General features: G+C 42.4%; 1 protein-coding gene across 1 annotated transcript; it reads left to right on the top strand.

The window, feature by feature from the left end:
* Positions 1–9269: 9269 nt before the first annotated feature.
* T265_01043 (hypothetical protein) lies at positions 9270–10322 on the top strand (the record flags this gene model as incomplete). Its single annotated transcript, XM_009164986.1, has 1 exon — positions 9270–10322. One exon carries the CDS (start codon positions 9270–9272, stop codon positions 10320–10322), a length of 1053 nt encoding a protein of 350 aa, XP_009163250.1.
* Positions 10323–12280: the final 1958 nt, after the last annotated feature.

The following is a 12280-nucleotide window of genomic DNA, read 5'->3' as shown; positions in this document are numbered from 1 at the left end:
TGGTTGTATGTCGCATTCAGAACCACCGAGTTCATCAACTTGATACATTCCATCTGGTTTACTCGTTTATTATACCTGTGACTGTTGTGTTCTCATCACTGAGTGGGATTCTTTGTAAACTAATGCGTTTTGCCTACCGAACGAAGGATGATAGCCCGGTGGATGATTGTGAGGTTACAAATGCCAAGTTAACAGCCACGACGGGTACAATTTATCTACTGTGTTTCATTACTGCGAAAACATACCTTCTGGTTCATTCGAAACAACTAATGATCACCGAAGACGCTGTCTGCATTGCCTTGGATCTTTGTCTTCAGATTGCAAGCTGCACACGATCGTACATATTTCTTCTTGGTGGTAAAAGTTCCCGAAACGATTTGAAAAGAATTTTACTGAATTTATCGCAAAAGTGTCGCTCACGCAGAGAAACGTTACATCAAAAAGGCCCAATGTAAAACATTTCTACAGTTGTGATTGATAGGTCAAATTTTCCGCCATGAAAAGGACAAACGGGAACGGTAATCGATAGCATAAACTATTTTTCTTGCTAAAGACATATTGCCAACTTTTGCGCACCTGGATTTTATGAGGACAACTTTGAATTCTTTTTCGGCTCTTTTACCTGCAGAGAAGTATGTATAGTTGTCCAAAAACACCATAAATGAGAGATTCAGCTGGGTTTCAGTTGAGTCACTTGCAAAACCAAAGTTGTTCGCTAATTTCGTGTAATTTGGGTTCAATTAGGACGTAAGGTTGACGAAAGCCCGGAGACTGCGCCTACCAGATGAGCTAAAATTGGAAGGGCAAAACGGGTCGTGGGCTGTCAAAGAGTTTTCAGCAACCTTATGAGTAGCGTATAACATCTGTTTATGTATAGTACGATTGTGGTCTGAATTGTGACCATGTGTTGATTCCTGAGAGCCAGTCAGACAACCCAACCGTCTGTCAGTCTTGTAGGTCATTCCTGATGCATCTGGGTGGACGGAAACAGGCGGGAAGTAAAAGAACACAGCTTTCACCAGCGTAAATATGTTGATGATTCTGCTAAAAATTAGAAAAAACTTCCACCTGAAATCAGGTTAAGTCTCGCTGCAATTTGATTTTCCACTGGAGCATAAGCATAGAACGGGAAGTTGTTAAAGAGGAATTACGAACTCACGTGTTTCTGTGTTACACCGACTTTCTCAAAAGCGCCATCACGGCACGTCCTTCCTCAAGACAAATATTTGACGCTGAAGGCAGATTGAAATTTAACACCCTCCACGATGCTTTGATCCTACTCCCTTGCGGAACAGGGGTGAATACTATTCCATTCAGCAAAAGATGATCGTTTGTTCTATAATACCACTCAACTTTCGATGCCACATTTAATGTTGATTGAAATGGTTTTAAACACCTTTCTCCCTAGAATTTGTGTTATTCAGAAACCAAATTATTCTTTGAGAACAAAAAGCCTACTTATGAGAGGTTTGTAACTGTGTATAACACCTACCATTGTACAAGGACTACCTTCTCTACCCACAGGTACCGTCACCGTGATAAATTTGGTGAATCGCAGTGAGAAAGCCACCTTAGTTGGAGTTACACTACAATGGCGTGCATCTCAAATATTCAAACATTTTCAAGCTGCTTTGGGCGTCATATCTAGTGAGAGGCAGAGCTACATTCCGGGACACTTCTGTCCATCTAAACCTGTGTTGAGTAGACACAATATGAATCAATTTTTTAGTGGTGCCTGGTGCAGCACATTCAGTTGCCTGGAAACATCGCAAATGAGAGATTCAGCCGGGTTCTAGGTGAGTCACTATCAAAATATTACGAAGCCTGATCCTGTTTGTGGGCAATGAAGCATACAAATGAGAGCGGGAGGTATGTAATGACTCCCAGATGTTGGATTGAGGCAGACAATGTCCTATACGAGAGGTGAATCGAATTAATTAGCCCCCTCCCCCGACCCACACACACTAGGTTTTATTTGTTAACCAAGAGTGTACGATACTGCCCCATTCAAACAATTATTTATTTGGAGAAAGTTTGCGATTCGACAGTTGGAATCCTTCGGACATGTATCGGAGCAGACTGGAGTTTGTCTTGAAAATTTGTACAAAACAGCGACATTGTGTGTCAGTTTGGTTCACACGGGAGACTCAGCTGAGTCGAAACTGTCTCTCCCGTTAATGTGCTTCACCAGGCCATTTTATGTTTCACTTAGTACGATACTGGAGATTTGCCAAGGTTGACGGAAACGCTGGCAGTGCTCCTACCTGATGAGCCCAAGAAGAGCGAGACCTGTCGTGAGCTGTCGAAGAGTTTCAGCGTTACATTTGTAAAAAGTTCAGTTACTTTGTGTGAAATCCTCAAGTATGGAGCAACAAAATGCCGATTTATTTGCGGGTGACAACCTGGTTGATCAATTATATGCACAATGGTGGTAACATTGGTGATAACCTCTGAAACAAGGGCGGAATATTTCACATAGTAAGCCACTTCGGTTCGTACCGTTGGCATTCTCTCCTCGTATATCATTCGTTTGAGAAATTGCCAGCGGCTGTTACGAATTTGGTTTTACTGTATCGCCTAGTTTGGAAACACCCTGCTCTGTTGGACGTTAATAAAGCCATCTTGCCAAATCCTGCCTGGTTCATTCTGTTGAGGTTCCCCATACGCAACTTTAAGCGACGCGTAGGTTCGGCAATCCCGAATATCAAAAGGAAGAATTGGGTTCGTAATTCTACGGTACTATTTACACAAGGGTAAGCAAATGTGTACAACAAACCTCAATTGTTCACGCTCGTAGCGTCAACAAGTGCACAGGGCTGTCACTGAGCGGCAAAGTGCAGTGTCGACGTCCGCAAGCCAAACCACGGTGAGCGGCTCAGTAGCCTGGGTTGCGGTCGTCCCTTCCGACGACGGTCTCGTGATTCTCACTGCACATGCGATCACACGGAATTCATCGGAAAAATGTCAAGGCAGTCTCGGCAAACGGGACATGAACGCACATGGGTAAGTAGGTCAGCAGCGCACATGCACACACAGACACACATGTCAATACACAGTGTCGGAAAGGATGGCCTCTACGGCAAGGTGAGGGGCAGGTACGAATAAGCAAAACAACTGGAGATCAAAAGTACATAGGCGGAGTAAGCAACACACTCGCTGTAGCCTGTCCAATTTCAACCCTACACCGTATACACAAAGCAAAACATAGCAACTTCAAATTCAGGTCACCCAGGAAGTTACTGAGAAAAGCGGATAAGTAATACTGTATAACAGAACCTTCCATTGTGATTCTGCCCCTTCTGCTGCTGTCGGAAGATCCCGGCAGAAAGCTACTCCCCAAATCGTTCTCCAAACAGGCAAAGTAGACGTCATACTTTTCGGATTTCTGCGAGCGTCCTTTTACTGTTTTTTTTACTAGACAACTTCCATGATGCCGCCTGAAGCATACCCTCAAAGCTCTTATGGCGATACTAGTGATTGGCATCTGATGGTGTTCCTGTGTCAAGCGTGAGCACAGTAAAATTTAACGTTCGTTTTCACTACTCTTCTAATCCAAGTAGTTTATAACCTACGACAAATATCGCCTTTTTGGAATCGCTCAGTCGACAGGCGCAACAATCGATGCTGACATGGGTCTGTGTCAACACACAGGGAGAAATGTGAGCTCACAAGGACTATACAAAATGGTACTGTAGTATGTCAGCATAATTTCTGGAGGGTCACGTATCTTGAAGTGAGTTCTACCGCCAGTCGTAATTTGTGCTGTCTGCAGTGTGCATACATGTCAACCAGTAATATCGACTAATCTGCAGTTCGTCCAGCCAAATGCCAACTAATTGGTGGTGAACAAAGTTAACTTCCACTAGCGCTTGCGTGGTTCAAACAAGAATGCTTTTCTGCCACAGGGAATATTCTCCAAAAGAGGTACATCGAGTGTCATTTCCCAAGCAGAAAGCGTTTCCAGTGGATATTGCGTCACATAAATTACGACTGCCTGGAAACCGAATATCATCGTTTTGGCTGTTTCCTTCAGTCTTGAGACATGGGCTCATGCGTAGAAAACTGTTTAGTAGTTTTCAGATGGTGTTATCTGTGAGGCCCTTAATGGAGGTGTGAAATCAATGAAACTCAATAACAAAGACTACTTGCAAGCAAACATCCATCAGGTATTATCGAGGAAGATGATAGTTACTAAGATTGTGCTGAGTCTATTAACCACCAGGCATTCACTAGTAGGGGGAGTAAATAGATGTAGGCTCGTTTTCGGGTTTTTCACTGATATCAGGTTTTGGCTACTTACTGAACTTCGGTTAGTGAAATTTTCAATCCTTCTCGTGGTATGCATGTGATTATAACGCTTTGTTTGAAGAAGAGTTTTCTTATCAGACAGTCTTTGAGTCTATTCGGAGAACCAGCTCCGAACTTAACGGGACTACATAACTGCCAATGGAATAACCGTTTTTCGTTGAGACATATTTGATTGATTGTTCTTCACTCGCTCTTGACGGATGAGTTGTAATCTTGGTATCACTTTTTTTTACCCCCTTGTACGCGACAGTGATCAACAGATCAGCCGGTTCGCATGTATATTGGCCAAGCGCACCAGGCGATCAAGCGGCTATCCAGACGGGGGTTCAGGGTAATAAGAAGGCAATAAGGAACTTTGGTCCACAACATAGTCGGTATCGTCTCTTCTGGAAATCCAGCTATTTGGTCATCCGGTGAGCATTCACTTTGGCGCAGCAACCCAAATTGACATACTGGGGCTTCCTTGTCAAGAGGTATTGATTGCTTGTGTCAACAGATTGAAGGAAGTCGTTGAGAAATTTAAACAAGTTGACAGACCAACTGAGAATTCATCACTTTCCCCATTTTTATGAATGGTCTGATATACATCAGTTTAGTCGCAGGATATGAGTCTTGGAGATAAGTGACCAGTGTGGCCTGAAAATGACCGTCACTCTGCAAGAAGATTGGTGATTTGTGCACGCTTGTGAATCACGCAACTGGATGCTTTAGACTGTGTGCATTCTTTAGGGTAATCTACGATGCATAGAGGTCTGGTGAGACACCTTGTCTTCACCTCACGAAAAGGATTGTCTGGAGCAGTGGAGGCAAATGGTATCACCATCAGTCAGACCAACCTAAAAAAACAATTCATTTTAGCCGAGAGACTGATAGGACTTCAAAGGATAGCTGTACCGTTGAAATTGAAACCCAGTGAGAATGGCTCAACTACTTCAAGCAAGTACACAGAAAGTTTGCGTTATTCGTATGGCTTGAGGAATGTCACTGCAAGCATACAGATGAATAATCGAGGGTAGGGATCGGCACCATACCGTACGGCAACAAGAACAGTGATAACGAGTCGGTCAGTCGGCACTTCAGAATCTGGTCCAAAGTGCCATGAGGAAGCTCATAATCAATACTATTATCGACTGTCGGCAGAAAACGAGTTGCACACAGCTTCCGGCTGTCGCAGTGCGAGATAAAGTGGAAAAAGATGTCTTTGCTGACGGATACAGTTCAGGAGTAGCAGTGAGCGCTTCTTTGGTAAGGAGATCAAAAAGGAGAGCGGTGTACTTGAAGGCGAGAAGCTGGACCCACCCGCATTAATATGTGATTGGCCAAGCTAGGTAAAACGGTCCCAAAGTTACTCAAGTCTTGTCTCGAGACAGTCATTGTGCAGCTAATCTTCTTCGCCATTACTTTCACATTCACTATCAACTAGTCTCAAGAGTAGTGCACGATCCAACAAGCACAACCTGTCAGAAACACCAATGTGTATTCGTTAGTTACCTGAATGCTATTCACTCAGCATGGACACTATACTTCAGCAATATTTCGAAGGAAAACGGGGTCAAATGTTATAATTTTTTCAATTCATTATCGCGGATTTGTGCAGAACACTTGAAAACGAGTTGATGTTACCTCCTGGCCGCGGAAGTCAAAGGATGACAAAAGCGCCTGTCGACTTTCTTATGCGGATGGTGATAGCATTTTTCAATGGACTACCAGGTAAAAAAAATTAGTCCAACACTCCGAAGGTATCAGCGTGAAGTTCGGATTTTCAGCAGCACCCAGCTTCTGGGTGGGGTATGCTCTCCATGCTCTTTATTAAAACACCCCTGAAGCACCTCGAACAAGATCATTCCATGAACATATCAACGACAGAGTTGGATAATCCTTTCTAAAATTATGATACTCAGGCAAGAATCTATCGTAGAACCTCGAAAATTGACAGGACTCGGTGTACAAAGCTTTAGAGAAGCTTAGTAATATAAGACAAACTTTTGTGTCCATTTAACACAATGTTTTGACTCCGGTGGGTTCATGGTTGATACTGAGCCGTGAAATCGATAAATCTTGATGATACCTAAATGGCCAGAGAAGTTGGCTTCACAATCAACCATGATTCACAAAGGTAGGTAAAGTTAACGGAGCCTTCAAGGGTAGTGATTGCTGTTGTTGCTTAGGCCATCAATGCTGGACCAGAATCTGTTACAAAGCAAATGTCTCATCTGAACACCCTCTTGCAGGACCTGAAATGGCTACGTTTTCATGGATCTGGTTCCAGTGCCACTAGGCTTCCAGATTAATGATGTCCTCACAGAGTCTTCCTACAAATTTCGAAGATCAAGACAATCATTGAGATATCTCTGTCTGAAAACGATTCTTCTGGGTTCATTTAGTATGACTGTTTGTCATGATAATATCCAAAGATTTATGTCCTTCTTTAAAGAAACCGTTCATGACTGGTCGTTCACCCTTGCGCTGGATTCAACAAAGTTTCTAAGGACGGGCAGTTGGGTTTCGCATTGCATTCAACCATGTTCACTGTTGAAAAATGACAGCCAGGGGTGCTCCAACCACTTACCGATCGGCGACTACTAAATGACTTATGGGTCCCGAATGCGAACAGAAGAGATATATTCTGCAAAAGGAGATCTTTTCTAGCTTATATGAAACGGTAAATCATAACCGATCTAGAGTGGGAACTAATAAGACAGGGTGTGCTCGAATTTCGATCGTCATTTGACGAGCGAGAACATTCAGGGTACGTGATACGGCGTCTCTTGGTTTCTGGTAGATAGTCGTTTTCAATTTCCCACCACGCTTATGTGTTATACAGTCCAGAGGGGGTAATGTGCCCGAGGTGGACTCTATTTCCATGCTAAACTTGATGTATGGATTTAAACTATTGAGATAGTCGTGAAAGCTGTTCACGTTGTCTCGTTTGATGACAACAAAGGTGTCGTCAACATAACTTCAAAAAGCTTTCCGTGTTCACTGATATCCGGTCAAGACCATTTGTTCGAAGTCCTGTGTATAAATACTAGCTAAGACTGGGGATATTGGTGATGCAAGTCCTTGTTCTTGTGAGTAAGTAGTTGTGTCAAAAACAAACTGATCGGGATTCAAACACACTCTTATACCCTCAACTATTTCATCCAGCGAGAGCTGTGTCTGTTCCTCGAGTGTCGTGTCTGCCAGTAACAACCTCTTACTTACCTCCAGAGCACCTGCTCTAGGGATGTTTGTGTACATTGAGATTATGTAAAAACTCATGAGAACTTCGTCCATCTCCAAATGAAGCCTTTTGACCTTACCGGCAAAGTCGTACGAATTCCTAATGAAGGTGCTTGATTTCCCCGTGATTCCGTAAACAGCCCTTTGTGGACCAAACAGTACTCATACGGTTTTTCGAAAAATTGTCAGGCTACTTGTGAGTAGTGTGTATGTGAAAAACACTGTCGTATTGAAGGTCGCCCCATCACAAACATGGGGCGACCGCAGTACAACACATGACGTTGAAGAATACGTTAACGGGAGATTTAGTGGAGGCTAATTTGCCTCCGGCTTTATAAAAAAATTGGTTTACGGTGTATTATATTTCGCGAAGCAACGATTGTATAATTCGAACCAAACGACCATAAGATTAACAGCCACAGGTGCTCGGAACTAGATGTGGAGGGGGTCAGTTGGCTAATTTTGCCCCATAAATTTAGTACGCGTTCCGCGTAAATTTGATGACATTTTGTGACAGACATATGAAACCGCGCCGCTAAATACGTGCAACGGTTGGTAGAAAACTCAATTTCTAAATTTCCAGTATAGTATTCTTGAATTGAACCCAAATGTATCCAGCAGAGAAAGGCCGATATTACTGAGAGTCGAAATGAAAAGTATGACTGCTGCAATCTTGGCTGGATTGCTTTGTTCCAGCTAAGCAGCAAACCAAAACCTCGAGATTCTTTTCGATTGGAACGAACGATGATATTAAAGTATCTTGCAGACTAAAATGTGCACTTTGTACAAAATAAGTGATTGAGATTTTGAACGTTTGAAAACCAAGACTGAAAATAGAATAAATAAGTTCAAATTTAATTGGGAATTGAAACAGCGATATAAATCCCAGACGATCCAGAAGAACTGCCTTGTATTTGGATAACATGAGGAAGAATGATGAAACTAATTTTAGGCTTTGTCTGAGCGGAGAACCTCTCGTGACCTTCGTGAAATTTAGTTAGGCGTTGAATACCAATCAGGAACACCATATAGAAAAGACATGACAGTTTCCAATTTTAGGCTGCTTGTGGATTAGAATTTATTGGTTACTCTGTGAAATCAACTCGGGATGAATGGCAACACATTACTGTCTACGGAAAAGTTTCCCGAGAACATCCGATCGTTACGTTACTATAAATTCCCAAAATGGTCCCTTTCAAAAATGTGCAGGGCTTGCTGACAAATCGGGAGAAACTCATGATGAAACTTATGATAGGTCAGATGATGCAAAAACAAATAAATGTTTGAGAATGAATAAAATTCAATTCATTTTACCCATACCTCCTTTTAACAGCCTTAAAAAGGAGAACCCACATACCCTGGGACAATTTTATCTGTCCCTAAATGTATTTCGCAATCTCACATCACATAACATACGTTCCGTGAGTATCAGGTTGGAATCGGACAGCAAAAAATACACTGGATAAAAAAGATTGAAAGTTTTCCTATTGTGAGTTGTGAGCTTCGCTCAAATTGTGAATCATACTTTTCCAGGTATTAAAAAGCAGTCAAATCAGCCGTTACCTCGTGACCTTCAACGGACCAATCAGCTTTCAGTCGTTTGATTAACCAGCCAATCAGGGAAGCATCAATTTGGGATTGAGGCTTTGTCCATATATAGATAATTTTCAACATACTTAGCTAGTTGTTCATTCGTCAGGATTCGCAAAAACAGTTTCCGCACACACAAAAAATAACGAATGAATCAAAGTGATAGAACGCCTTGTGTTCGAAACATTCTGATCGGTAACGTACTGGGCACGATTGGAATATTGAACCTGATTATTGGTCTGATGGGAATTTCCATTTGGACAGTCTACCTACTGAGTAAGAATAATTCCAGAAAGTCGCCACAGGGACAAACCGCTCGATTAATCAATGGTGCGGCAGAAACTGCCACGGAAGACACAGAAGAACATGTGAAAACTGGTTGGCCTACTTGTGCACTGAGGCCATCATCAAAGTTATTTCTACTGTGTATTTTTATGTCAGATCTACTAGGGCTCTGTACGAGTAACTTTCGCTTCACCGTCCTCTGTTTGGTGGGAAAAGACGTGCGACTGATGTGCGGCGAGTGGTGTTGTCGAGTGCAACTTGTGTTGGCCTACAATGCCGGTGACCTTTCAGCTTGGTTCGCAGCCATTGTCTGTGCCGAACGTTTCCTGATCATGCTTCTGCCCACATCAACCTACACGCGAAATTTTTCAAGGATCTTCCCTGCCCTCATAATCTCTGTTTCCATGGCTCTGCTCACATTCCTAACCAACTTATTTCTTCTTATTCCAAGTGAGCCAGTATGTAACGGTTCGTACACAAATTTCTCGATAATCGTATTCAAAATGATCTACGCTTCTGTACTTCCATTTGTGATTGTTAGCGTCTCCACGACCGGCTCAACTGTTATCCTATTGCGTCACTGGCATGGCACACGAAAGAAGAACCAAAACCGCAAGTCGAAAATGGTCACCAAGGGCATGATGGCTTCACAGTTGATGTTGGTCACGGGAATAATTTTCCTTGCTGGAACGTTACCTGTGTTTGTGAACAACTTGGTAAATCCTTATTGCTGCATTCTGACCGCACCGACAAATTGCACGTTGGCCGATTATCGATTTAATGCCATATGTTTGGCGTATTGGACAACTGTGTGTTTACGCACCTATTTGTTGATCATGATCTCTGGACAAACACGCCAAGATATCAAACAGCTGATAAGTCAGATTTGTAGTCACGTGATCCAGCGGCTTCACTGAGTACTGATACTTGGGAAATCAATGAAAGAACCTCCTCTCAGGAATAAAATTCTCAGTTGTGTGCGATTTGCATGCGTTTGGGAGAATGCAACATACTTTTAGTGGACAGGTAATACCTTTGTACCTTTTCACGAAATACTGAGCATTTATCTAAGCTTTGACCCGGATTTTTTAGTTTTTGTCGTATAAATTTTTTCCTACTAACTCTCAGTTTACTTTCATGGATGGACTTACAAAGCTTTCATTCAGTTGTCTTGAGAAAAGAGCCGAAAAAATGAGTGAACGGAATTTCTGGTTTTGGTAGGTATCTCCTAAAAGTGTCTAACCGAACCGAAGTGTGTAGCGTTAAGAGGTGAACGTCTACGCTGATTAGCCATTCCACATGTCACGAAGTAAGGTACCACCCAACCTGCATTTCTTTTAATGTGATATAAACCCGGTCGGTAGAAGTTACGCTCCATTATACCGAGACCAGAAAGGAAATTACCAGAAAACGCATCAATCTAATATCCGAGTGTACTCTGCACCAAACAGTCTTGCGAGTTGCACAAATCGTTCGATAAATTTGAACCCTGAAAAACAGCTGCACACTAGAAAATCGAAAAATTACATCTAAAGAGTGTATTTTGTGCCTTCAGTTTACCTTGGCCCCGCATCGTTGACAATTTCCAACGTCACTGCTTACAAAAAACACTGATTTCATTCGGAAACACTAATGCAAGTTTTTGAAACCCCAAAAGCTCTTTACTTTTGTACAGGCGTTGAGCATTCACTCTGATTCGACGCCTTTCAGTCTGAGGGTAATGATCCCAACAAGAGGCGTCCAACCACTTATTTCGGACAAAACCTCCAAAAGAGGTTGCAGTGAAGTTGTTTTTCTAAAGATGTCAGCATTGCTGCCTGAAAGACCAAGATAGAATACAATTTTCATCAATTAATGATTCTTTTTTTAAGTCAACGGGTAGAGCTTAATTTGTACACCACCCTGCTTCCTGTTCGACTGGATTAGCAAGTGTTTATGCATAAGGATATCAACCGTACACCTGTCAAATGCATGAGGATAAGCTGGTTCGTTGTGAGACACTAGAGGGGGTCAATTATTACCGTCAACAAATTTTGGGGCATAGGCTTGTGACAGCACACTCTGATGAGTCGGTTCGAATCAAACGTGACATTTTCAGTAAGCACTTTTAACCCGTCTTAAAACACGAAGACAGACGTTCATGTATACCCCCACGTTCCACCTTATCGAAACCGTTATCAAACCAGAGTGGTTAGTTTAGCAAAAATTGCCTGAAATAGGGGACATTAATGAAAAATGCACAGAAAATGAGTCAGTTGAACCGGAGACGTAATCCTAGGAGGAAGTCAAAAATGGCGAAAAAGAAGTTCTTTAGTTTGAAAGTGTGTACCTAATTCCCTTTTGAACAAACAACACTCATGAGAGAAGATTCTGCTAACAGTCTTTGGAGGGGAGGGGCGGTCTCCGTTCCAGACAGCACCCTCTTTAAACTAAAGCCCATATTTTTAACCTCCAGTGATACCGAAATAAAGCTCGTTTTCTGACATGGTGCTTGTCTTTCAGAACGCTCAAAGCGGGACGAACAACCCAGTCATGAAGACCGGCTTTTATCGTCCAAGGGGAAGATCACGAAGAAGATAAAGTTGGCAAAGACTGCGTTAGAAAGCCTCAAACTCTCTCTCAAGCTTGTGCACCTCTCACCAGGCCGTTATACCACTGAGGAACAACCCTTGTATAAAGCCCGTCCAAGATTATATTCGGTGCATGTATTATTCGTAATAATCGTTTACTGGGTTGGGAAACTAATCTGCATCGGTTGGAATCCCAAAAACTAAAATATTGTTTGAAATTCTGTGTTTTCTTCTAGAGGAAGGTAATGCGTTGGCAAAATTCACACGAATGCCAATCTCACCAAAAAATAGAAGTTCGTCATCAA

Source organism: Opisthorchis viverrini, assembly GCF_000715545.1.
Source record: "Opisthorchis viverrini unplaced genomic scaffold opera_v5_11, whole genome shotgun sequence".
NCBI lineage: Eukaryota > Metazoa > Platyhelminthes > Trematoda > Opisthorchiida > Opisthorchiidae > Opisthorchis > Opisthorchis viverrini.
The sequence above is the reverse complement of the archived record's forward strand: the minus strand, read 5'-3'. Positions and strand labels throughout refer to the sequence as shown.